The 27,958-nt window shown below is 43.2% G+C and overlaps 1 protein-coding gene across 12 annotated transcripts in view; it reads right to left on the reverse strand.

Moving 5' to 3' along the window:
- SVIL (supervillin) overlaps positions 1 to 27,958 on the reverse strand; it is a 143,931-nt gene that overhangs the window by 45,074 nt on the left and 70,899 nt on the right. For 6 of the 12 annotated variants that reach the window (XM_077936794.1, XM_077936792.1, XM_077936789.1 and 3 more), the window contains 13 exons: positions 25,373 to 25,439; positions 21,671 to 21,762; positions 17,632 to 17,689; positions 17,384 to 17,535; positions 15,311 to 15,968; positions 10,534 to 10,617; positions 7,896 to 8,753; positions 7,301 to 7,471; positions 6,655 to 6,689; positions 4,764 to 4,825; positions 3,970 to 4,109; positions 3,155 to 3,250; positions 677 to 929 (listed from right to left, as the gene is read on the reverse strand). In XM_077936794.1, the coding sequence (XP_077792920.1) occupies positions 677 to 929; positions 3,155 to 3,250; positions 3,970 to 4,109; positions 4,764 to 4,825; positions 6,655 to 6,689; positions 7,301 to 7,471; positions 7,896 to 8,753; positions 10,534 to 10,617; positions 15,311 to 15,968; positions 17,384 to 17,535; positions 17,632 to 17,639 (2,517 nt within the window). In that variant the 5' untranslated portion in view covers positions 17,640 to 17,689; positions 21,671 to 21,762; positions 25,373 to 25,439. The remainder of the gene's footprint in view (positions 1 to 676; positions 930 to 3,154; positions 3,251 to 3,969; positions 4,110 to 4,763; positions 4,826 to 6,654; positions 6,690 to 7,300; positions 7,472 to 7,895; positions 8,754 to 10,533; positions 10,618 to 15,310; positions 15,969 to 17,383; positions 17,536 to 17,631; positions 17,690 to 21,670; positions 21,763 to 25,372; positions 25,440 to 27,958) is intronic. The other 6 variants (XM_077936788.1, XM_077936790.1, XM_077936793.1 and 3 more) reach the window with 6 other exon arrangements.

Consider the following 27,958-nt stretch of genomic DNA (forward strand, 5'->3'; position numbering starts at 1 on the left):
GAAAAAGAAGGAACATATATTCAATAATTTTCTGAGCTTTTTATTTTATAGTGTAAAAGGGTTGCAGAGTTGAAAAACGCAACCTTCAATGGTGAAAAATCAAGTTAAGCTAACATAGTCTTCAACAAATGTAGCATTCCAGATTCAGATTAGGGAACTGAATCTAGGATAGCCCAATCACTTGTGCATTTCAAAAATTTGGGGAATAGTGGTGTTTACCAGTCGCATCCTATCGGCAGTAGGATTTCTATTAAGAGACTACTTATTACTGAAACTGGGGGGGAAACCCTCTGTCTTTAAACGACTACTCAAAGCAGAAACCAAAAATCACCACGAGTGACTTGGACTTGGCATTCAAATATCAAGAGTAATGGCAACTGCAGTTTAGGTTTTACTCTCAGGTAAACACAAACAGAAGCCTTCCAAATTGTGCATTAGAAAGATGTGTCTTGTCTGCTTCTTGGCAAGCCATTGCCTGCACATGCTGTGACAGCAGTCACACGGCTGCATTAATAGCAAGGAACATGGTGCATCATTCGATGATGACTTGCACCAACATCCTATGGAGACTTAACTTTGGGTGGCTAAGCCTGATTGAACTCACGACACCTAACAACTGCTGAGTAAATATGCCCCAAAATCGGCTGCTAGAAGAAAATATCCTGTATATACCTACCTGCTCAACTTCCCCAAGTGTGACAGGCTGTGTCTGATAACGAGCTTTCGACCTCCTTTGCCTGATATCCCCTCTGCTCCTTGTAGAGACTGCCTTTGTTATGGGTTGAGATAATTTGTTAAATAAGGCCATCTTTTCTGCCAAGCTCAGGGTGGAAGAGTCTGGCTCCCCAGACTGGTCTTGCTCAAGGGCTTCCCTGGCTTCCTTGATTTCTTCTTTAGCTGATGTCTTTTGGTTCGCAGATGCCTGCAGCCTTAAAAGTGGAACTGAGAATCAGTACTGAGAGTTGCTAAGCAGTTAGCAGGCTTGTAGTTTTAGATGTAGAGAGCAAAGTACGGGGTGGGGTGGGGTAATCAGGAAAACTAACAAACAAAATGCGTTGGCAATTTGACTAAGCTATGAAATCAGCTTTATCAAATCTGTCTGAAGAACTACTAACATAAAATAGCATTTTGCGATTTGTTTATAAACGCTCCCCTAATGGCACTGCTTGCAGAGTGACAACTAAAAGAGTCGTCCTGGTGCCAAAAGGATGCAGTTGTACGGATGCAGTGAACTAGACAAATAGTCCACACTGCTGGGGTCTTAAGTGTTCTGAACTCTCTTATTCACTGCTTCTGGTCCTCACATACGCATCTGTGCATAGATTCCATATTAATGTGCACAGTGGGTCTTAAAGGAGCCACACTGCACATGTGGGAGAAAGACATCCAAACATCTACATCTACAGCGGGTACCCCTCTTTGTAGGGGTACCCACCTTCTTACCTTTCCCCCCCCATAAATTTTATATAACTGCTTGATTGTTAAAAAAAAAACAAAAGCCCAAACCTCAAAGTGGTTTACAAAAAGATTTAAAAATAAATAAATCTTGACTTCCCTTCTCTTCCCTTCCCTAGTCCATGGGGACGAAGGTCCCTGAATGTGGAGTGAATTTACCTCCTGCATTAGTATTGCATTGTCTAACTTTTGCCAATCACAAAAGGGAAACAGGAGGGGGGGAAATCACCTCAATACAGCAACACCAATCCACACAAGAAGGAGCAGAAGTGGTGAAGCCAACAGTTCCGTAAAGGGTCAACCAAGCCCTGCATGCATTAGCTTGTTCGCAGACAAAGCACACAGCAATGGCACCCTTACATTGTCCTCTCTCTCTCTCCTCTTCTACAAGTCTATATTCACTGTGTTAGTTCTGGGTTGTAGGTATGTACATAGGGGACACACAGGGAAGACTTGATGTGGAGCTGCTCACACATTGAGGAAGGGTCATAACTCATAGGTTATGCATGAAGAAAGCTCCAGGTTCAGTACAGTCATTGTAGACAATTAATAAGAGAGATGGGACCAATGACAGCTTCCTACAGAACTACATTTCCTATGTTCCGTATGCCCAGATGGCCAAAACCAAGAGCTGGGAGATATTCCTAAAGACATAGTCACAGTAACTTTGGCTGAACCCTGTTTAGAAGACAAAAGTTACAGTAAAGTGCTTGCAAGAGGCGATAGGGAGGATTAGAACGATACCATGGCAATATTGCTCTACCATCAACCTGTGCTCTCTCTTGCTTGGCTTCACACATCCGTTACATCTTTCCTCTTCGACTATAATGACATAGACCCTTGTTAGTTCCCAAGAGAGGAAAGAGGTTAGGAAATATACTGAGAGATTGTGGACCAGACTAGAGGAACAGAAAGGAGGAAGACAACTCATCTACATTCCGAAAGCCAGAAAGACATGTGGATGTCCAATAGAAAAAGGCTATGTAGCCTGAAAGTTCTGGGGTATTTAAGTGTTCAAGATTTAAAGATCCAGAAGGATAAGCCATGTTGGCCTGTTGTAACAAAAAGCTAACAAAAACAAAGTAGTATAAGTGAGTGCCCTCTGTTAGCATACAAGATTCGTATCTGACTTTGGGGCCACAATAAAACAGCTACCCTTTGAGAAATCACAATTCTCCTATGGTTTTTCTATAGTGTTATTTCCCAATGCTGCCTTTTGCATCTCTTAACTTTAAAATCACAAAATGCAACAGAAACAAGCAAAGAAATTTGTGCTTACACCTATAGGTGGTGCAATTTCTCATCCTTCCATTAATTCAGCAAATTGTTAGAAGTGGGAGAGAAACAGAGGAGGGTGCAAGTTGCAGTATCAGAAAACACCTGGTTTTTTCACTTTTATTTGAGACACAACAAATGTCTTTGCTCAGCTTTTTAACATGCAAAGTTCTTCTGCATTTGAGAAATGCAACTTCTAAAACAAGGCAGTGCACTTAATTGGAAAGCTCCTGAATCAAACACTCAACAGGCAAAGAAGTCTATTGTTCTATCAGTCAAACACAGAAAGAGGACAAGAACAAACGACGTTCTTAACAGTTCCACCAAATTGCTTGGAACACTTAAGACACTTGGGTTTTATGGATGCATTTGCTAGCAATGACCCTTGTGCTCCCTGTAACATGCAAGTCGTCTCCCCCAGTACCTGGTAGGATGTACAGTGCTCTTAACTACAGTGGGATTAGGTATTCTTGCCACTATAGAATGGGTATTCACAGTACGTAAGGCAGGGATAGGTTCACTTTAAAAAAATAGCCAAGGGAAGGAAAATGCACAAGAAGAGAGAGAGAAGAGAATAGCATTAAGAAAAAACATACAGTTTGAACCACATAAACAAACCAATAGTAATTCCCCCCATTTAAAATAATTGGACATTTTTTTAAAATAAAATTGCATTGTTGATCCCATAAAATATTTGAAAGAAGATGGTCAAGGACATCCTGATTTTCTATAAAACTGAATCATTTTCATATGCATTTTACTTTTTTAAAAATAAAATTAAAAAACTTGGCTGCAGGGCAGCAACATTGGTGCTCTGAAAGAAAGTTACAAGATGTACAAAAGCACTGGATATAATTAATTAATGTGATGATGCACAGGCCTAGAAGTTTTCTAGATTTCTAGTAAGATTCAGCAGCTTAATTGTGCAGGGCTCAAGGCAAGAAATCTGCTTCACTTGGCTTATAAGCCAGAACTGCAATTAACTCCTCCCTTACCATTTTTCATCTATTGCTTCATAAGCTTATATTGCTCATGCATTTTGTGTTGCTCCATTATCCCTTTCCTCCAAAAGCAGCTAGAAAGATATTCCCTCTGGCATACATTTCTCAAGGAAGCTATTCCTTAGCAACAAGCCTTTTTCCTTATTACCAAGCCCACTTAATGAGTGGGAATTTAGAGCTCCATTAAAAAAAACACAACCCAGTGGAATAGCAGACCTAACACATTTCCAAGACTTACGTAGCTGCAATGACCACTTCTTCGGTGGTAATGGGCTGCGTGCGTGACCTATCCTGCATTCGCCTTAGCCTTCTTTCCACCGCAGAATTCCTTGAATGTGGCTTCGGAAAACTCTTCCCGTCAAACGACTTTTCCATTTCCTAGAACCAGATGCACACCAGAACCATCAGGTTAACGGAAAGGAAGACTCCCAAATCAAGAGGGTGATAGGCTTGTTGCTCAGTTCAGAAGAGGGTTGTACAGTGGAACAAAGGAAGCTGCCGTATACTGAGTCTGCCATTTGGACCATCTGCCATTGGGTCCACCTAGCTCAGGATAATCAGTGCTGAATGGCAGCAACTCTCTAATGTTTCAGACAGGGGTCTCTCCCAGTCTTCCCTGGAGATGCAATGGATTGCATTTGGGACCTTCTGCACACAAAGCAGATGCTCTACCACCTTCTGTGACACCTATGCACCAATTCCCAATGGCCACACTGGCTGGTGATTGATGGGAGCTGAGCAATGCCTGGATGGCCATAGCTTCCCCATCCCTGCCCACTCACTCATTTGCCTCCTACACACTTGTGGCCCAACTCCTTCTAGTGCAACACATGAAGCTGCTTTATACTGCCCTCAAGCCAGTGGGGGCATCTAGCTCAATACTGTCCACATTGACTAGCAGTGGTTGTTCAGGGGTCTCTGCCAGCCCTGTCCGAAGCTTGAACCTGGGACACTCTGCACGCAAAGCTCTGACACTGAGGTGTGTCCCTTCTGCAGACTGAAATGGTGAGGGAAGACAAGGAGGACACTTACCCTGAACAGCAACCTCTTTGCCGCAACACTCAGCTTGGCTCGCTCGTCCACTTTCTCCTCATCTACAGATAATAAAGAAGATTATCTTTAGATAAATCCAAGAGATTCTCAATTTTTAACCACCCCCCCCCCCAAACACGTAAATAACCCAGGAACACAACTGACAAAAAGGTACATCAAGAAGTGAAGGTCTGTTCGGTTCTGGGCAAGACAGTAACATCGCTTTTTAATGAGCATCTTAGCTGCAGAATGTTATATAGTGCAATTTTAAGAGAGTCAGAGAATTGCTCTTTCCTGGCAGTTGTAAGGGGTTTTCATATCCATAATTTTCAGTCAAAAGAGGTTATATTCTGGTACAGTGGTACCTCGCAAGACGAACGCCTCGCAAGACGGAAAACCCGCTAGACGAAAGGGTTTTCCGTTTTGGAGGCGCTTCGCAAAACGAATTTCCCTATGGGCTTGCTTCGCAAGACGACAGCCCATAGGGAAATCTCCGGGACAGCGGGCAAGCGCAGCGCGTCTTCCCCGCTGTCCTTGGACCTCCTCCGAAGCCTGGCGGCGGGGCGGGGACACCTCCTCCCGCCGCCGCCGGGCTTCGGAACGATGCCCCGATGCCGGCGGGGGGGGAACGCCTCCGCCGCCACCCGCCATCGGGATGATGCCCCGATCCGGGCGGCGGGGGGCGGGAACACCTCCCCCCGCCGCCCGCCATCGGGACGATGCCCCGATCCCGGGCGGCGGGGCGGGAACGCCTCCCCCCGCCGCCCGCCATCGGGACGATGCCCCGATCCCGGGCGGCGGGGCGGGAAGCCTGGGCGCGCTGATCTCGGCGCGCCCAGGCTTCGGCATGCTGGCACCTGTCCGCAAGCAGCGGCAGTGCTGCCGCTGCTTGCGGAGAGGTCCGCGAAGCCTGGGCCGGTCAGCTTTTGAAGGCAGGCGGGGGGGGGAGCAAAGACTTTCGCCCCCGCCAGCCTTCAGAAGAGGTCCAGGACCTCTTCTGAAGGCCAGTGGGGGGCAAAAGTCTTTGCTCCCCCCCCCCGCCTGCCTTCAAAAGCCCTCCGGGACAGCGGAGAAACGCGCTGCGTTTCTCCGCTCTCCCGGGAAGGCAGGCAGGGGGGAGCAAAGACTTTTGCCCCCCACTGGCCTTCAGAAGAGGTCCAGGACCTCTTCTGAAGGCTGGCGGGGGCGAAAGTCTTTGTCCCCCCTGCCTGCCTTCCCAGGGGCTTTTAAATTGCCCCGGACAGCGGAGAAGTCCTCCGCTGTCCCGGGCGATTTTAAAATGCCGCCCGTCAGCATTTTAAGATCGCCCTGGACAGCGGAGACGTCCTCCGCTGTCCCGGGGTTTTTTAAAATGCTGGGGGTGGAAAGAAAAGCCCTTGTTCCCCCCCCCAGCCTTCAGAAGAGGTCGGGGGACAGACTGTCCCCGGACCTGGTCTGAAGGCGGTTTCCCTAGGAACGCATTAATTGATTTTCAATGCATTCCTATGGGAAACCGTGCATCGCAAGATGAAAAACTCGCAAGACGAAGAGACTTGCGGAACGAATTAATTTCGTCTTGCGAGGCACCACTGTATTTGTTTGTCATTTATGCTGGAGATAATGAAACTACTTACATCCTAGCCAGAAGATCTGAAGACCTCCCTTGTGACCCAGAAAACCTGCTTATTTTCTCCATTCCCTCGTAACACTGCCTTCATTTATTCTCCCTTCCCATTGCCTCTTTTTGTGCTGCTATCTAGATTGCAAGCCCCTCTGGGCAGGGATTCATTTCACCTCTGAGGCTGAGGGGGAGTCAAATTTGGTCAAGGTGTCACTAGCCTGCCACTAAATGCTGATAGGTAAAACATGAAAATTTACCCATAAAAGAGCATGGCGAGAGAAAAAATCTTACCTTCAGGAGCTGGCATTTCTGGACTGAATACAGACCTATGGGGATTTTACAAAAGAAAATATCATTATGAGTTGGAAATAAAAATTGCAATAAAAATCCCTAAGCCTAATCTGGTTCAAGAGGGAAAGCAAATAGGTTGCAAATGGGGGAAAAAGGTTTTTCAAGTTATAATAGTGTTTCATTTACAATGACCCTTAAAAAGCAAGAAGGCAAGCAATGCCAGCCAGGTGTAAGTTGCATGAAGGAGAATGATGTCAACTAAAATAAAAATAAAAGTAGTCAGAACTTCAAATATTCTGCCAATGGTTACACACAGCACTGACTTTTGGCTTAAAGCCTATGAATTGTTCCCCTTTCACCTTAAAACATATAACGTAAGGAAATGTATTTCTGCTCAGAGTTGTGTGATAAACAGCCTTTAGAGTAAATATTGAACTTTTTATTTCAAAAATTAAAAATAGACACCTTGAACTACATTGCCACCTTATCTGAATTAATATTTATGTTGAGTTGCATTTTTTCCTTGCCACCTTATCTGAATTAATATTTATGTTGAGTTGCATTTTTCCCAAAGACTACTTTTATTACTGCCAGCTGTCATTCTAAATAATGCTGCTCCAGTGCGCTGTGCCATACAAATGCCTACCTATCTGTTTCCTTTCGCTCTGCTGAAGTTATAGGTTGAGTCCTAAATCTCTCGGAAGTCTTTCTACTTTCCCCAGGAGAAAAATAGCGCCTTGGCCTCCGTGACCCTCTTTCGTGTTCAGCACTGGCAGACAAATCAGTACCTGATGTTGGCATCTCAAACTGAGATTCACTTTTTTTTAAAACCACATCAGAAAGTGCAAAGAAAGGAAACAAAGAATTAGGATGGGGAAAGAGGGAAGGGAGAAAGAGAGAGAGAGAAAGATGAAGGACAAATATAAAGCATCCCACCAAATCAGTCCATTATCAATCACTCTGCATGCTCCTGGAAAACCATGCATAGAAAAGTAAAGTCATTCCATTCCAGCTGCCCCAACATCAGAACTTGCACTAAGCAAGCAGAAGCACAAACGAACAAGAGAATTCAGGACAACTCCGCCTCCAAGACACACTAGATGGGGACGGACTCATGTGTTTGAAGTGCTGCAGAACGCAACTGATGTTGAGTTTGGGGTGCCATTTTATGCCAAGGACGTGCAAGTGTCACACCAAATTAAAAAAATATATACACATATATATTCAGAAACGTCACCTACAGTTCAGGTTTCTTGCAGGCATTGGCAGTTTCCAAAAAGGCATTACGGAGTTGGGCAACAGAGACTTTTGTGTCAACCATGGCAATCTCACCATTGGGGATCTTGGCTTCAGTGCTCTGAAACTCCATTGCATTCTTCGCAACATGCTCCTTACTTTTAAAAACTTCTAATTTAGGCGAACCACTATAATCAGAAAATGAGCGAGTAAGGAGCTTATGCTTCCCTGGAGTCTCTTCCCGAGCCTGAACTCTCCCTTTAGCACTCTGTAGGTACACAACTCTTTCGCTCCTCTCAACGTTCTCCTGAGTCTTCGCCTGAGGTCCAGGCATCCATTGCATACATCGCTCTAGCTCTTTCTCAGGTTCCACGTTCCTTGGCTGGCCAATTGCCAGTTTCTCAAATTCATCTCCTCTGCTCAACCTACGATTCTCTGAAGTCAAAGTTGGCTGCCTTTCCTTCTCTGCCTCCAAACTGGAGTAAGTGAGCTTCAATGACGATCCATGATTCTGATGCAAGTCACTTCTTTCATCATCCATCTTCGCATCTTCTGGGAATCTGGTTATGAATGCTACATTTGCCGGCCCAGGGAGGTTATGAACGGGGCTGCTTTCTGGTTCTTCGGCTGCCACTGGTTTAGCTATATGAGCGATTCCAGCAGGCTGAACATAGCCATGTGTTGGTTGGCAGGCCAAGCCAAGAGGCTGATTGGCAACCCTATGGAAAGCAGACGTTTCTGACTGAAGAGGCACGAAATTAACAGGCACTGGGCGAAACTTTCTTTGAGTCATAGTGTCTGCTGGAAGTTCAGGGCTTGAACGGGCACTTTCCTCTTTCACCAGTTTCTCTCTAACTTTTACTCTTTAAGAAAGAAAAATGGATTAAAAAAATGTGGGACAGTTGTAACTAAGCCAGAGAGGAGGGGGGAAACACATGCACCTAGTTTGGGGAAATCCAGCAACATCAAGTTTTAAGCATCAAATTAAACTAGACTAAACTAGTGTGGGAAATCTGAGAACCTTCCTAACAAGTGCCCTTTGAGAGGATCAAGGCATGGATTTCAGCATAGTCATTTTTCTGTCCACTTCTATTTTCGTGCATTGTGCTGAACAATTTAGTCAGCTGTGTTCAATCTGCTGATGAGGAAATGTAATTAAGTATGCCCAAATGGAGAATAAATAGAATTTGGGTTTTCGTCTAACTACTTATATCACTAAATTTTTTTCCAAAAAATAACAACACTGGCACTTGTCCACCTTTACAGTGGAAAAAGAAAAAAATGGGTGGCTCCCTTAACATGTTTCTTTTGTTAAAAAAAAAGCAGCTGAGAACACATTATAAGAAAAACATGTAGAAAAAAGAGAAATACTCCATTTGAATTATAACCAGTGAGAAAATGTTCTAAACAGAGATGGAGAGCAGAGGCAACTGAATCTTGACATGTAACCTGAGAGCCAATACTTTTAGATATTTGTTTTATTTGTGAAAGACTCATGCCTCTAACTTTGCCAAATGCGCAAGAAGTGTGAAACAGAAAAAGGGAGGCTCCCACTTATGTATATTTTGCTGAAATATGCAGCAATTTGAAAGTGTGCGCACCATGAAGGGGGGAGACTGTATTTTATACTCTGCAACCTATACCTTAGAACAAGATATATCCTAAGCAGAGGATCTGAGAAAGAAATTCAAGTGTAAAACAAGCCGTGATCACCTGTCCAGGAACCATACATTTGCGCATTCACAGTAGTTATGTTTTGGTTTAGTGTTGTGTGCAAACAAGGTATATATGTTAGAGAAAAAGGAAGTGGAGTGTACAACTGATACCAAACTCCTTGTTGGATAGGGCCTCTCAATCATAGCTGAGCCTATTCTATATAACATTTGACACATTACCTTTTTAAAGGAACTGTTACTAATAGCAAGTGTTCATACACCACATTATTAGCAAACCAAGTTCTCATTTAAAGTATGTTGCACAGCACTAAACAATCAAAATTTTGCTATAGCCTGTTTTTAACCACTGGATTTAGGAATACTTCCTTGCCTGCTCACTAGAGACCCACTTTTTGGAAGGACAACTCATCCCTTTATGAGAACTACTTTATGTGAACATGCAAGCTGCTCACAGCTCCAAAGACAAGCTAATGTATTAACTATACACTTTTTTGTATCTTCACATTCAGGGAAACCACTCAGTAAGGGGCAAAAGTTTCTGCATTCAGTGCTTGCAACATTTCACAGGCTAGTATTCTGTTGCACTTCAGATTGCAAGGCAAGAGAAACAGGTTAATGACAGGCCAAAAGGCAAGACCTGAGTTTAGCCAGTGCCACTATGTTTACACCTGTGGAGCAAACATTAAGGGCATTTCTAGTGCTTCCTACCAGAACATCAATTAGTTGTAAGTGACAAAAAGGAAGACACATAAATTGTCCGGCGGGTGGGGAGGTGGGAGAGAGGGCAGGGGCAGAAGGAAAGTTTCATTAGAGCAGAAATTAAAAACAGAAATTGTATTTTTTTATCCACTGCCATTAAAGGGTGCCAACGACATTTGTTAAAATGATAGTGGGGGAAGGAAAAGGAGAAAGGAAGTTAACAGTCCAATTATTATTATTTAAGCCACACAGCTGCATGGTAGGATACCTGGAGGGCCAGCTGATAAGTGAAGGTGTATCCCCATCCGAATCTTTCTGAAGAAACCAATCAGGTTTTGTTTTCCCTGCACTACTATAGAAAATAGAGCTTCAGAATTTTTTTCTAGCAATATGTCAATGCATGCACACACAACCCTCCTGTTTCCCCCCACTTCCTTAAACAGTTTCTTCATTATTCACTGAAGGTATTTGGCTTATAAATGTAAGAGGCAGGCTTGTAGCTTTAGAATAGCTGCGTGTGAATACAACTAGGAACATATCCACAATACGCACAGAAGAAGCTAAACCTCTCTTGAGACAAATATGCTCTCAATACAGACTGCTACTACACCCAGATGTGGATTTTGGGGGGTTTTTTGTAGCTACACATTCAAATCATTTTTCTTCTGGTTCGATATTTAATGCAAGAAAATATTCCTAAGAAACTAAAGTGTAACATGGTCAAATTAACAAATGATGCATTGTCTTAATGAAATTAGTTTAGACCTGCTTTTTGTTTGTTTAAAGAGAAGTTTATCCTGAATTTTCATTTTAAATGTAGGGTGAGAATTTATATTGAGAGAAAAGGGAAAGTTATAAAGAGATTTTAAAAAGAAGTCAAATAAACCTTTTAAAAAAGAATTTCATTGAAACATCTATTCTGATGCCTCCTTATAACTTCTCTCGGTTCGATGTTTTTTATTTTTTATTTGTATTTTTTATTTGTATTTTTTCAAAATAAATGAACTTGTTCATAGGCTTTGAAGAACCTGGACCTGGTAAGCCAGATTCAGAAGCCACTTACCACAGTTCCTGTTTTAGATGTAACAGGAAGCTATGCTGAACTGGCTTCCTAGTCTGTTTGCTCATGTGAAAGGAAAAAGCAAAGTGACTGCAGGTTCAAGCAGTTTGGGAAAATCCTGGTTTATAAAGCCAGGATTTGGTTGCATGAACAATGCCTTAGTCCTTCATCACTTCAATGAAAGCAGTGAGAAATGTACAATAAATCAATATTTAATGGTAATGATTGAAAACTGCAAGTTTTTATTAAAATGCACACGTTAAAACCCTAGCATCACCTTGAAAATTTGCTACTTCAGACCAGACTCTTGGAATAAATACTGGTGAAAGGCAAGTTGAGTCAATATTCAAAGTCAGCCACAAACTGCACCAAGAAACTAGGGGGGGGAAGGGGAGAAGCAATGACACTGGAATCTTTCCCAAACATCAGCATTCCTAGCCCAAGAAGCTGCCAGGATCTAGATAGGTATGGAAGCTGGAGAGTTTGATGCCAGAGTGAACTAGCTTAATCTTTATCACAGAGGAGCTTTAGCTAGAGTCACAGTGACCTGACATGTAGCCCAAAATGGAAAGAATGAGGAAGCTGGCAGCATTAATCCCAATGAGAGAGACCTGGTCCAGATCTGCTTAATGTACTCTGCTATTTTGATCTATGCTAAACTCCAGAATATAAAAGCATACTTTAACTTGAAATAGTGAGTACAGTTTCTGTGTATGCATATGCACACATGTGAACGTGCATATGCATGCACACACATGTACACTTTTTAGAAGAATGTGTGCAAAAGAAGCAGGTGCAATGCAAAGAACTAAAGATAAGGAAATACTGGGAGTGAGTTTAACACACATATTCTCTGGGCCCAAAAGGCAAAAATGAAATGGTATTTCAATAAGACTAAGTAAGTTCCATCTCTAACTACGGTACAGTTCATCACTCTTATCTGTACCTGGAGTGACAGGATGTCTACCTCTTTCATGGTTTTCCCCTGCATTGTTCCCAACAACATGTTTACCTGTTTTGATTTTCAGGTCAACAGCAGGGAAAAGGGAAACAATTGTTTCCCTCAAAGTCCAATTAAAGGTCCAAACATCTGCCTTTCCTTGGAAGGCATTTGCTGCCATTGTTTGCCCTATCTGCTGCTGTGCCCAATTAAAGGCCTTTTTATGCCCAGTGATCGCAGTCAATCAGCGATCACATAGTAAAAATGATGCTCACAATGCTATAGAACCAATCACGTTTGGTTCATGCTGATGTAGTCATGCTTCTTGAATAAGCAATCACTTTCATCTGTTTTAACATAAGAGCAGCTCTCCAGAATTGGACCAAAGCCCAGTATAATCCAGCACCCCATTTCTCACATTGGCCAGGTGACGCCCATGGGAAGGTCACAAGCAAGTACAAGAGCTTGCTTCTTCATTAAAAAAGAAACCTGCAAGAAGAATTTTGGCGTATCCTTAATAAAATTCTCCACTCATATACAGAAGCTGTTGGCTGAAATCCCTTGGAAAAACGCCCTTTACCCTGGATACTGACACTTTTAGTGTGGAAAAATAAGAAAGACAAGTTTATCAAAGGAAATACATGTTGGATAGGAAAGATGCTAGTTCTGTCTAAGATGGAGTCGCAAAGAGCCATGATTGCTCTTTGAACTTTGCAGGAGAGAAACAAAGGAAAGATGCCTCCTCTCTCAAGGTGAGACTGAGAGGAGGGGGAAGTAGGATTTTAGGTCAGCAACCCTGACAATGACAGTCTAGCATCTGAACAGTTTAGGTCATAAAGACAGACTGGGAAGCTTGGAGGTTCCTCTATCTACTTTCTCCCCATGCGAATCCCATCAGCTTTACTGCAAGTTGAGTTGCCTCCAAAGGCTTCCAACAATACTTGAGTAGCTACATTACTGCATAACATAGCTGTCAACTTTCCCCTTTTCTTGCGAGGAATCCTATTCAGAATAAGGGAATATCCCTTTAAAAAAGGGAAACGTTGACAGATATGCTGCGTAATTACATAAAATGTAAGTGACCCCATGGAAGCAACGTTGGAGGAGGTGGTTAGTAGCCCTGTCACCCCAGATACAAATGAAGGGGCCCTAAAACCCTGGAAAACCACCACAGATATAATTACTTTCTCTTGATACTTCATTGGTACAAAAATTTAGATAAATTGCATTGCAAGCAGAATAGGCAAAACAATGACCAATTAAGAGCCATCACTTTTACCTCATCTCCGAATGCACGATAAAAATTAAATTCAAACAGGAAATGAATATTGGGCAACTGCAGAACAAGTTGGGAACTTAAAAGATTGCATTTGCCTGCCACCAGTTTTAGGTCCCTATTGAACATGATGAATTCTGAAATACATGATCCACTTCAACTGGGCAAACACACAGCATTTCTTCCGCTGATGGCAAAGGTGGTGTTTATAAAACAACATTTTTAAAAATCTATAGAATCGGGAATATTGCAGAACTCAACACTGAAACTAATTTTTATTCATGCAGCCATAATCTTCCCTCGTCTTCAAGGGGGCTTTCATTTAGTGGGCTGAGACAGGTTTCATTTGAATCTAGGACAGGAACATATATTGGAGGTTGGGTTGAGAGACAGACCTTATTACAATCTCTACAATGTAGAATTTGTTACAGCGTCCTTCCAATAAGTCTATGTATTTGAATGTGTGACATTGCGAGCTTCTTTGGTTGTTCCCTTCTCAATATTCAGCTTGGATTGATCTTTTTCTCATTGGTTTACAGTGTAACAAGGGTACCATTTGTGGTGGTTGGTCCTGATCAGCCAAGTTTGTTAATACACATGTAAAGCAATCAGCAACTGCCTTCAAGCAACCTGTCTCTGCTGCAGCAGCAGCCTTTATCATCCAGTGTGGCTCAGCAGAGAGGCTTTCGCAACTGTGCTCACCTCCTGCCAGTCACAGGCCTTCTCTTCCTCTTTTTCCATTAAAGTCTGTCTTTGGGTTTAAACTGCTCAGCAATCTTCTTCTCATTCATTCTCTCTCTCTCATCACCATCAGTCAACATATTTGCCATGACAGATAGCTGTGGGGTTTTTATTGTTCTCTCTGTCCCATAATCTCACTCAACGCTCCTTGAATATTGAGAGGGCTCGGGCCCCTAAAAAAAGACATGGGGGGCGGCGGACTTCTTTGGCTCCTAGGAGTTGTGTTGCCTGCATTCAGACATCCCAAACACTCCCACAAGCAGCCAGTTATGTGGGGCAGAGATACACACACACCTGCAACACCAGAACACAGTTTAGCTGCCCTTGATGTTACTGGGAGCGAGAAGGGAGAAAAGGGGACTTGGCTGCCATTTTTTTGGAGATGGCCATGTACTTAACAAGGCATCACGTGCTTTTGACGGTATGTTGTTTGCTGACAGAAAAATGCAACCTGAAATCCTCACATTCACTCACTTCGAACTGATATGCAGATTGTCTGAAATTTACATTGGGTTTTATCTGTGGTAACTGGAGGGTCTGCAGAATATTTGTTCTCCCTCCTCTCAAAATGGGTAAGTTCGTTTGTAAAGGTATTTGCCTTTTTAAAGACTCAAATGCTTTTCAGAATTCTTTCCCTCAATCTGTCCCCTATTTCTGCACTGACCTCAAAGTTTTAGCCAGTACAACAACACCTGCTTTCTCGTTGGATTTCAACCATTCTTTCAAAGGCTGTTCCAAACATAAAATCTATGCCATGCATAGATCTGTCTTGCTTATTTTTTCCTTCCCAAAATCCTATATCCAATCTTGCTCTTATTCCTGCAACACTAGAAGTGCACTGTATGTGTCACTGTACTAACTCACACCTCTTGATGGGTAAACCTTGTGCCACTTGCTTCCTATCCAGTTTTCCCCTTATTGCCATCGTCACCTTCTAATATTAAGACAATGTGAAGTCCTTGGAGCAGGTACCAAATACCAACAGTTGCTGACACTCTACAAAACAGCGACAGGAACAGCGCACTTACCCTAATCTGCTGTCGCTGAGGGAATGACTTGGTGAAGCTAGCTGCTTTGGTGAAGAAAGGGAAACCCTGCGAGTTTGCTTTGGCGAACTTGGCACTTCACTTAGGGAGGAGTCATGGCCGATATATGAGAAGGATGTGGAATTCTCTGATGCAGAGGGTAGATCGTGTCTGTTGCAACTAGGCTCTGGAGCTTCTCTCTCATTGTCCTCATTCAAATGCAGTTTTTCCCTTTCTGGAGAACTTGCTCTCTCAAGCACATAATTTTCCTTTGACTCCAAAGAAGCATTCCTCATCTCCTTAGTCTCTGTTCTCGCTGAGTACAGAGAACTATAATCTTTACTTTCATCCTCATTTTTCTCACTCTTTGGTACTCTCTTTTCAGCCACTTCTTGATCTTTCCTTGCCCTGGTGTATTTGGATAAATATTCTGAGTCCACATCCGAATCTATCGAAAGTCCGTATTTCTCAGCCAGCTGGCGTCGCCTCTCTGCCTTGTACCTAGCTATCCTTTCCGCTTTGGACTCGGGTCCCTGGGAATCCATGACTGAAGGGCTGTAAGAAGGTGGCTTTGTTTTTCCTCCACTGGATTCTGCTTGGTATCTTGATCTAGGCTGATTCTCTACTGAGGAATCTGAAGTTTCTTCTTCATTTGATCTTCCTATAACAACACAGAATAGTTATAATAGGCAGAAGGCTTCCCAATTTCTCTCTTTTTAAAGAAGTCCTACAAAGTTGTAGGTATTATCCTGACACTCATCCACTTCTGTATGACTTCCTTCCAGATGTCTTAGTATTCAACACAAGTTACAATGTTTGAAGCAGACATTAAGGAATCTATGGGCAAGTCTTTGGGCTTTCTATTCTGTCTCACTGTTTGCTAAAGAGAAAAATAAAAAAATAGGCTAGGGTGATGGCTTGCAGAGCCTGTAAATAGCCTTTGCCTCTGTTCATGGCGGTTTGGGTTAGGGAGTTCCTCACAGTTTGGTTAAAAAATGTCCTGGGTGGGACTGTGCATATTTGTGTCCCTGTCCCAAGGTTCAGAAGCATCCCTGGGCTGGCCCATCAGTCCCTTGAGCCTTAAAAATTCCCCTTAGGGGCATCCCCTGGATAGCTCAGTTGGTTAGAGAATGGTAACACCATTCTGATAACACCAAGGTTGCTTGGGACAGACATATATTCCTGCACTGCAAGGAGTTAGACTAGATCAGGCATCCCCAAACTTGGCCCTTCAGATGTTCTGGGACTACAACTCCCATCATCCCTGACCACTGGTCCTGTTAGCTAGGGATGATGGGAGTTGTAGTCCCAAAACAGCTGGAGGGCCAAGTTTGGGGATGCCTGGACTAGAAGGTCCTCAGGGTCCCTTCCAACTTCACAATTCTAAGATTTCTATGATTTGCTTATCTCTTTGTCAACAGCAGTTGGTGTCCAGGACTTGGGGCTAAAAACAGAGGAAGTTTAAGTCCAGTTCAGTTAAACAACCTTAACAGAGAGCAATGAAAATTAGGAGTAACTTTAAAACTTGCAACTGCTGCCTGTTTCTTGAGCGTTTACCACAGATATTTGAAGTTACTCTTCAATTTCCAAACCAAGCTGTGGGGACTTCTCCCATTATTATACATCCTATCAAAATACAGTAGAATTGCTTATAAGCTGTGTCTTTTATTTCAACCATATTACTTTTTAAATAGACTGCCCTGGGCTGATAAAATCCTAGATGCATCGTGCAGCTGAGCATCCTCACTATTCATCGATTCTACAGATCCTTATGATTAGTTATTTCTAAGCATGAGCTGCATTTAAAAACAAAAACAAAAAACCTAGTACAGAAGAACTTAATAGTTGAACGGGCAAGAATTTGACTAAGCCCCTCTTAAAGCCACCTACTTTTCTATGTGCTAGCACACACTCCCATAGAATAAAGACCCTAAAAATGTTTAAGGTATTTTATACCAGTTGCCCTTAAAAACATAAAGGAAATACAAGGACTCATAGCCAGGCAGAGCTCCTACTAGCTCAAATCTGCTACAATACTTGGTTAAGAACAGCACATATTACAAATATGTTTCTTACTGAAGTGAGGACTATATGGATCTGTTGCACGCATATATCTTGGTGTATCTTCTTCTAGCAAACGATGGGTAACCAATCCTGGACAGTTTTGCAAAAGGACGGGCTGAGTGTCATTTTCAATTCCCTCTAAACGCCTAGCTATCCTTTCTTTCCTGGGGAAGATGAAAGCAATAGGTTATGCCAGAAATACCCCCAAAGAACTGGAAATCTATCCTAAGGAGAAATATAGAGGAAGATCTAGAATTTACCTTTTCATTTCCAAGGTATCCTGCCTGTTCGGTTCAAAGAGTTTTCTTAATTCGGAAACTGAAACAAAACAAAACAAAACCCCATAAAATACTTATTAGAAATCTGCAACTATGCACTTTATTAATGGAGTGGTTTGCAGTTGTATTCTAGGTTAGTCATAAGTGTAGACCCAATGAAATTAATGCACAATACTACTTGAAATTAATATTACCTATTAATATTAATGGATCTACTCTGCGAAGTCGGATACAACCTTTGGATTTTTACAATACGGTTATTAGCAAACAGAAGATTAAGAAAAATATTATGTAAAACTTTGGAAACCAGTAGAATACCAACATTATTCTCATTCCTGTTCAGGGTGTTTCTCAACCATGCATAATCATAAAACAACTTTGGGTAGAGGTGAGCCAGCTCATGCTATGCAGCTACTTCCCTGATCTTAAGAGCTTCTCTTTTGAAGTTACGAGAATTCTGTGTTCCTTCAAACAGCAGACACTCATATGTATTTTTTGAAATTCATACTTCATGCTCAGTGGAGAAGCCATTATAAAGAAGGAGGCGGGAGCTCTTGCTTCAAAGGTACATTAACTCTACAAGTTACAACTGTTTTGCAGTCTGCTAACAAGCAGCAGCATTCCACAACCAGGGTGCCACCACTGAAAAGTCAGTGTTTCAGTCACAACCCATCTCACTTCTGCAAAAGGGGGAATCCAGAGCAGGGCATATAAGCCAAATGTAGGCAGTGGCGGAGCTTTATGCTCCGGCACCAGGGGGTGGAGAGCGGGCGGGGGCATGGCGCCCAGCGCACGCGGGGGGAGCTGCGATGGCACCCCACCAGGATCAGGTGATGGGGGCGATGCACTCCCCCTACCCCCCTCGTCCTCCGCCAGTGAATGTGGGCCAATGAACTTAAGGTAATAGTTGTTGTTGTTGTTGTTGTTACCATCTATCTTTTATTCATTTTGCAACAGTGTAAATAAAAACAAATAACACCCCAAGAGGAAACAGAAGTTTACATACAAAGTGGCAGCTGCTTTTGACACCATGGCTTGCACAGCTATGTTCATTCAGGCTCTATCCAAAATCAGAGCAGGATCAGAGCAAAATCAGAAGCTGGCAGGTCAGGAGGAACACTGAGACCAGAGCCTGGGGAGGGGGAATCTTGTGGGTTATGAGTGGAGCAAACTGCATGGCTTTCACTCGCTTTTCACTCCCCAGCCCTGGTTAATTGACAGAACAATTTTACTGCTTGAACCACTAATGCACTGTATGCTTGGCAACTCTAAAGCTGACTACGGCACAGGTTTTTAAGGGGGCCTTTGGAGAGTTATGCAGTCATTTCCCTTCAGGCCACAATTTTTAGGTACGTGTTTAAGAGCCGAGGACCTAAGCCACATAAATAACACCTATGCATAGCCAACTCTTATTTAGGTGCAGGCCTAAGAGCATAAACTTCTTTTTATTGCCATCAATGGACCGTCACCGTGGTTAACATATGAACTGCAAGTCGCCACTTCGCTGAAGCAAAACCCTGAAGAGTTTATTTGCAAGTGAGACCTGCAGCAAAATGCCTCCACACACTCCATAAGAAATGTTCCTGTTCAGGCCCCCAGGCAATTTGGAACAGGAGATTTGTACTGTGGTCCCGTTCAAGCCTTGCAGGGGAGGGAAGGTGAAGGAAACAAAATAGGATTCTCTCCTCTCCCACAGTGCAGTGATGGTCCATATCCCGGGTTAATAGCCAGCTGAGAGGTTAAAACCCTGCAATCTCAACTCTGCAACTGATGCAATGGTCTTCCTCAGGTGTCAGCAGCATCCTGGGTTGTGCTGCTGTTTTGCAGGCCTAAGTGAAAGCTATGGGCTTGTGGAGTATCTCCCCAACACCTTCTCAAGCTAGACCTGAGATAAAAATAGCACAGACCTAGCCTGTGCAGCATCACACTTTTTCCACACTTGAGATTCCAGACAGTTATATCAATTACATAGGTTAACACATGACTGGAGGCTCTCCTAAGGCAACTTTGTCCCCATCCCCCTTTAAAGTGACCTGACAGGTAGCCCTCCTAATATGAAGTTCCTCTAGATCAGGAGGGCCACAGGTTCACTTCCACCCTATCCTATATGCTGCATATAAGTAAAATTCACATTCACCTAGGTTTAAAAGTATTTCCCCCCCACAGATACTAGTGAATCCCTGGGGGCGGGGGGAAATGGTCAGTTAAATTTTGCTTTTCCTATACGTCCTGTAATGCATGTATCATCAGTGCAAGACACCTGCGTAATCACTCTTTTCACGATCCCATTGAGAGGTATACAATTTCACACAGACGTGCTGGGCCAGTCTGAACATCGGCATAAACTTTTGACCACTGAAGGATACAGCTGGGCTGCACAAGTTATCTCAGCACAGCTGAGAGGTACAGAACACTTACAAGAGAGAAAGCAGTGTTTTAAAGATGATGGATCCGACATGCATTTCCAACCAGCTTTGCTTTAAGTCACTTAGTCCCAAGGATTTTATACAGATCATGTAAGTGACAACCCTTCTCCCATAAGAGGAATCACAGACTTTAGAATCTATTTTTAAATGTTGCACAGGACACTTTAAACTGGCTTATTTTGCAATAGATTGCATTATAAATCTTAGTTTTGAAAGCTATATATGGTTGGGGGGGGTGTTTTTACACAAGGCAACAGTTACATTTTAGCAGGTTAAATATGCATCTGCCAAGAGTGTCTTAAGATATACTCCAATGGCAATTTAAAAACAAGCAAAGAAAGAAATATCTTTCTCTCTCCAATTATATTTTGTGCGTGTCAAACAGCTTTAAATTTCAGGAAGGAACGGTCTTCCCTATCACACTAACAAATGTCCCACATTATGGCAAAAACTCTCTCAGGCAGGATAAAGGATCCAGTTAGATACTAGCCATGTGACAGTAATGCACAGTCTATTTTAAGAGCAAAATTGAAAGCCTTTTGCAGTTTCTACCACAAGGGGAAGACACAGGCATGTCCAAATCAAGACTTTGAGAATTTTGCATCGCCATTTTAAAAATAAAAACAATACCTGATTCCCAGATCAATTTCATGTAAGCAAACATACTTATTTCTCTGTGCACCACTCTGGAACTATTTCATGATGCTAGGGCGGTGTTCTTCCAGCTTGGGTCCCCAGAAGTTGTTTAACTACAACTTCCAACATTTCCATTTTAGCCAATGGTCAGGGATGGTGGGAGTTGTAGACCAACAACATGTGGAGACCCAAGGTTGAAGAACACTGCACATGGGGATGATATTGGAAATAACATAGGATTGGAAGGGACTTGGAGAGAGTGGGGAAGTTCTGGAATAGAATGGGCAAGGACAATGGGGTCAGAAAATAGGCTTTCCACACACCCCAAAGATAAAGACTTAAATAGAGAGCCTTGGGGAATGGTCACTGCCTTCTCCTGCAGTATGCAGCTCATTTAGAGTTATCTGGAGTTACTCCTCTGCAAGAGCTCTCCTAGTGCAGCTGCTCTGTGCTTGCAGGCCTCTGTTCAGTCTAAAATGAGCAGTTTTTCTTTGGAGATCTAAGTCTTCCATTAGGTAAGTGTGTGAATGATAAGAGTTGATTCTAGGTGAAGGCAGTTAGGTATGGAGGCCTGAACTAACCATTCACATAATGCTCTGTGTTTTTGAGGGGCCCACAACAGGGAAGGAGGCTCACTAAGGGCATCTTGCCCCAGGACCCTACAAGACCTGGAGATGGCACTGAATTTCATGTTCCCGGTTCCTTTTTGAGAGAAGAGGGAGGTGAATGACCATTGCTGGGAGATTTCGCACACCATGATAAAAGTTTAAGGTTCATTGTTGGCATGTCAGAATTTTGCAAGGAGTAGAACTATCATCCCAGAACAAACCCTCTGCTTTCAGCATGCCTCTTTCAGGAATGGGGCAAAAGGTTGTTTACGAAGAAAGCATGTCTATGGCTATCTTTCAAAGCAACGTTCTAAAAAGCCACTATACAAGAAAACACAATTCTGTACCTACCTTTTGGCAGCACTGCTAAAAGGTTGGCATCGATATCCTTAGTGCTGTTTGCAAGCTCTTCTTTATCCTCAAATGAAAACTCTTTCTGAAAACTGTAGCATCAACAATATTATGTTTAACAAAGGTGTGGAAGACTCTGCTATAAATCAAGTTATACTACGGCATATAGGCAGTCCCCCCCCCCTTACTGGAAGCATCAGTGCCTTAGTGAAAGAGTACTTGGGCAGCCCATGGCATCGGCCTATCATCCTCGATGATCAATACTACATATTATGCCATATCCTCATTGGTTCTTCTGGTCCTTGGTTTATTAGTGTGGGAGTTCATGCCTGTGCTGTGGAAAATATACTAATCTCACAAACTCTCTTTTGTTCTTCTGGCTGCAGTTTCTTACTATTATTATTCTCAGTCTAGACCAGCCTTCCCCTGATGTGCACTCCAGATGTTGTTAGTATCCAACAGCCCCAGGCTGCATGCCCAGTGTTCAGCAATGGTAAGTGTTGTAACTCAGAAACATCTAAAGGGCACCAGGTTGTGGAAGGTCGGTCTATGTCTTAGCTCCTACCCCAACCATTGCCCTCCATAATCAGAAATTCTCTAGTCATTCACTAATCATAGAGATTACAAATACAGCATCTATCCATATTTTCTTGGTTTTGATCTGCAACTCCTGGGTGCGCTGCAAGCTCATGCCATTACAGGAATCTCTTCATGCTATTTTTGCACAACACACACACACTTCCCTTCGAAGCTACTGATGCCTACAAGAGCTCATATCTGCTCCTGCACACCAGGTGCTTAGAATGTGTGCTGTAGCCTACCAAAGTGATACTCCTCCAATTCTGAAACACCACTGTTTTCTCATTTGTTTTTAGGTGTATTACCTTTAAAGATCTACTTATATTTTTTCTGTCAATATATCTTTTTCTGCAACTGAATTTAAGGGAGGAAAGCTTTCTAGTTGTTGTCATTGCCATATAATTGGGAGTCATGAACTCTTGCTGCTCTACTGCAAATCACCCAAAGATCTACCAGTACATCCAAAACAACTTTCTACCCACTTTTATTCTAGCCAATATGACTTGTAAAGCTCACATTGTACTAGTGGCAGGATAGGCTAGATTTCTGACTTAATAATCTATGGCAAGTCTGAAGAGCTACATTTCTTCATTTTTCTTGAATTTCCTCTCTCTCCTGTCACAAATTAGAGAGATGGCCTTTGCCCACTTTTATACCCTACCAACCTGTTGCTAGAGATCCAGATACTTTACAGAAGCCAGAAAATATCCATTTCCCGCTTCTTCAACTTCAAAATATCTTGTGAACATAGCTCATTAAAATGATAATGATAATAAAGTACCACAGCTTACAGTTCCTAACTTTTCCTTAAAAAGAAGAAAAAGACTGCAAATGTTTCCATGGTTCTTTGGGATTTGAAAGATACTCATAAAAGCACAGCCCAAAGAACTAGGCTTTCTAATCCTCCAATTATTTACTGTTTTAAAACTAGGTAATGTTAAACAAACTGCTAAGCTATCTGACTGAGCTCCTGTTACATGGGCTGACAATAATTTTGGGCAAAGAGGGCATGTTTTAAGATGAAAAGGATAAGGAGGACTGCTCTCTGCTTCCGTGACATACAGTCTTTGAATATCTGTCCTATTAACCTAATTACCATTCCCAACAATCAGCAATACCGTTAACTCAAACCCCAAGGAAACTGGCATTTCGTCATTATGGCTCATTATACTGCACACCCAAAGAAGTCATAACCTTGAACTCCTTCATGGAAAAGGCAGCAAAAACAAATGTACATAACCATTCCTTTTAAAATACAGACTAGCATACATACGCCAGCTCTCTTTATTTCAGTTCCTCTATTGCTCTTTATGTATAGAGGGACCACAGCTCAGTAGATGGGAGACATAATTCAGCAGCAGAACATGGAGTTTGCAAGCAAAAGGTTTCAGGTTCAGTCCCTGGCATATCCAATTGAAAGGGCTGGGAGATGGGACAATGATCTGAGATTCCCAAGGGCCACACCTGTGGTGTGACTTGGTATAAGGCAGCTAAGTGGGCCTGGGCAGAGCAGAAGCTTCCATTGCAACTAAGGGAGGACCAGCCAGTATTTGCATGTACTGTACATACATGTCATGACAGTAGTAACCGCAAAAGATAGGTACTTGGTTTCTTTCCTGCCTCTCCTGCTTTTGGCTGGAGTTCCATTTATTGCTCAAGAAGGCTCCTTCAAGACCCAAGCCTGCTCTATTCCAAAAGCATGATATGGAGCTTTTTTTTTTTTTAGGACAGAGACTAAAAGATTGATTTATACAACCACTTTCTTAATTTCTAGGGTGAATCTGCATGGATTATTAGTGCAGCACACATAGATTTAAATATGCAGTGACTTCTGATATCTCCAAATGTATGTTCAGAGGGGTAAAAGGTAAAAAAAATGGTAAAGGACCCCTAGACAGTTAAGTCCAGTCAAAGGCGACAATGGGGTTGTGGCGCTCATCTCGTTTTCAAGCCGAGGGAGCCAGCGTTTGTCCACAGACAGCTTTCCGGGTCATGTGGCCAGCATGACTAAACCGCTTCTGGTGCAATGGAACACTGACGGAAACCAGAGTGCATGGAAACGCCGTTTACCTTCCTGCCACAGCAGTACCTATTTATCCACTTACACTAGTGTGCTTTCAAACTGCTAGGTTGGCAGGAGTTGGGACAGAGCAACGGGAGCTCACTCCATCATAGGGATTCGAACCGCTGACCTTCTGATGGGCAAGCCCAAGAGGCTCAGTGCTTTAGACCACAGCACCACCAGCTTTGTTTGTGGCAGCTTAAAGATGCACAGATTTATTGTGACATATGTTTTCATGTGTTACCAACCTTCTTTTAGGTGCATGAAATGCTACCTTCAGTTGTGAGGCGCGCATGCGCACGCACGCACGCGCGCACACACACACACACACACACATACAGGAGGTGTTAACAGTGGAGTCACAAGACCATGAATTACCAAGTACAGGAGGGCTGTGACATTTCAATTTGAACTTTGCACAGAAACCTCACAGACCTCCTTGTTCCTCTTACATTTCATAGCTTTTGGCTCCACTCTTAGTCCCCCCCCCCCCCGCCAGCTGAGAATAACATTTCAAGCATCTGACAGAGTGGGCTCTGCCCCATAAAATACTATGGGCTGGTTTGCATAGCCAGTAAGCCATGGTTTATGGCTTACCATGAAATAGCAGCATGCTAGTTCTTGCTGCTGAAATGCTCTGCCTGACCTGGAGCCAGGAACAACAAACCACAAACCTTGCCTTGACATTACATCCTTGCCAACACTTGCACTCTGTTTTCTCCAAAGAAACTACAGGCAGAAGCCAAGGTTTGTTCTTGACTTGCTGCTAATGGAAGAGAAACTGATCGTGAGTGATGGTTCACACACAACACTAATCACAGATAGTTTGTTCCTCCTGGCTCCAGGCAGTGTGGAGCAAACAGAGGCAATTCAACAATATCCAGAGTAAACGATAAACCAGGGTTTACTAGGCATGAACTAGCCCAAAATACCTGCTAGTGTACAAGGTGTTGTTCTGCTATACAATGATGAAGATTAAGCCAAGTGTTGTTCTTTGTTCTCACCAGAGACTAGTCAGTTAAACCTAAGAACTGTTAAGAGAGTTTTGTTCGTTTGTTTACCTTAGTGTCCTCCTCCTTTGGAGTAATCTTGGAGTCTTATACCTGACCAAATTTTCTTTGTCAAAATCTGGAACAAAGAAAGGAAATTATATCACATCAGCAAAAGGTTTAATGGGAGAGGGGGGAAACGGCAGTGCTTTAATAGTCTAACCTTGCACTTACAGCCAAACAAATCAATTATGAAGTGTTCATATGGTGAAAGCAAACAATGCTGTGGAGAGAGAATAATAACAGAACACTGACTATGACTTAGAACTATGAACAGAGGACTGGGCCAGTAGCTTTCATGTTGGCACCCTGGGTAAATTTGTTATACTGTAGTTAGCATAAGTTCCACAATGGCCCACATCATGGTGAACCAAACTGCCACTTGACATGAATGAGTAAGCATGCTGCTCACATCATTCCCGCCATGTACCGTACTTCCTGCATTAAACATGGAAAACATTAAACACTGGCTTTTTAGCTAAATATACATTTTGGTGATCTCTGATCCAGACTTACAAGACATGTTCACATTAAAAACAGGTTTACCATTCATACTTCACATTTGCAGCATAAAATACAAAATAATGGTGCAATTACAGTAGTTGTTTCTACTGTTTAAAGATTGGATTAGCCTGAGTGGGAAGTGCAGGAACCACTGCACAAAAGTAGGATGCAGGAAATTTGTGGTGAGAACCTGTTCTGGACTCCCCCTCCTCCCATGCAAGAAGATTGCAGAGGGATTTGGCAACAGTACCATCTTTGGAGTCTGCTCCATATCTTGACTCGAAGAAGAAGAAGAAGAAGAAGAAGAAGAAGAGGAGGAGGAGGAGGAGGAGTTTGGATTTGATATCCCGCTTTATCACTACCCGAAGAAGTCTCGAAGCGGCTAACATTCTCCTTTCCCTTCCTCCCCCACAACAAACACTCTGTGAGGTGAGTGGGGCTGAGAGTCTTCAAAGAAGTGTGACTGGCCCAAGGTCACCCAGCAGCTGCATGTGGAGGAGCGGAGATGTGAACCCAGGTTACCAGATTATGAGTCCACCGCTCTTAACCACTACACCACACTGGCTCCAACATTCTCCCATCATGCCTTGTGGAACAGCTGGAAGAAGTGGAGCTGCTGCAGAATGTATTAGATCAGTAAATCTAAGTTCCCCAATGCCATGCAGAGATACACTTGAAAAGTAAGATATAAAGGAAGGTAATGGCAGGGCTACCATGTTTCAAACAGTGTAAATCTGGACAGAAAAGTATGGCAACCCTAGATGAGGCTACTTTTCAACTACTGCCTGTATCCATGGCCCTCACAGGAAGTAAATCAAATGGCTTTGGGCTGTATCCAGCAGACTTCCACTCACACAAAGCCATTTCCTGTTCCTGGGGAGATGACGATGCGGGCTGGTCACAAGCCCGACCCTTGCGCTCAGGGCGGTATAGCCCCTGTGCCATTGGGGACCCTCGGCCGTGTCATCCCTTGGGCCGACCAATCCGGTTGGTCAGGGGGCGTGGCTTGGGCTATTTAAACTGCCCGTGGTCGAGGACTCGCCCCTTTTCTGCTTCCTGCTGGCTCAGTTCTCCCTCTCTCCCTCCCTCCCTCCCTCAAGGTTAGGCTCTTTATCTCTTCACCTTGCTATGGACCTCGTCTGCTGGTTGCCTGTTGAAGGGGCCTGGTATGATTCTTTTTCACTTGGCAAACTGGTACCAGCCATTTGGTTTTTCGCCGGCCTTGTAGCAAATCGTCACAACTTTGTAAGGTTAGGTAGTTAGGCATTGGAGTATTCGGCTGGAGGTGAGGGGAGGTAGTGGCCATCACCTACCCTTCCTAATTCAAGGGTATTCCGTTAAAGGAATCCAAGGGGCGTGGTCTCTGTCTTAAGACCCTGGGGGAGTTCCTAGTTGATGTGCATCAGCAGGGCTCCCCCTATTGGTGGTTAACCCTTCCGAGACTTCCTGCAGATGGGCAGGAGTCAGATAGAGTCGGTTCGTTTCCAATGCCTAAGCCAGGCATAGGCAAACTCGGCCCTCCATATGTTTTGGGACTACAACTCCCATCACCCCTAGCTAACAGGACCAGTGGTCAGGGATGATGGGAGGTGTGGTCCCAAAACATCTGGAGGGCCGAGTTTGCCTATGCCTGGCCTAAGCCAATACCACTCACATTCTGTAATCAATAAAGTTGTGGCCTTTTTAGCTCATTAACCTAAAATACTGGTTTCATGTGTCTTTGTTCCAACATCTCGAGAGGGCTTGGGACCTTGCATGCAATGGGACTTCCCCTTCTTCTCCTCCTGTCAGCCCCCAACTCTTTGGATCCCCTAATTTTTTGGAACAGAATTTGAGGTTGCACAGGGGAGAGAAAAGGGTGTGGGATGCACACCAACGAAAGCAAGGGTAAGTTCTGTGGCCAGAGCAAGAAATGTTCCATTCATTGGCAGCCTTGGATACAATCAATTTGTTTGTTCAAATGGAAACATGGTCTAGAATAAGTTTTTAATAAAGCTAAGTAACAGTATGCTCTCTCATCTTCTCTCCCTCCTCCACACTGAAATGACTTGGCTTTTTAAAGAGAAGCGTAGAAAGTTTGGAAAAAATTAAGTA

The sequence above is a fragment of the Podarcis muralis genome, chromosome 12, assembly GCF_964188315.1.
Source record: "Podarcis muralis chromosome 12, rPodMur119.hap1.1, whole genome shotgun sequence".
In the NCBI taxonomy this organism is placed as follows: domain Eukaryota; kingdom Metazoa; phylum Chordata; class Lepidosauria; order Squamata; family Lacertidae; genus Podarcis; species Podarcis muralis.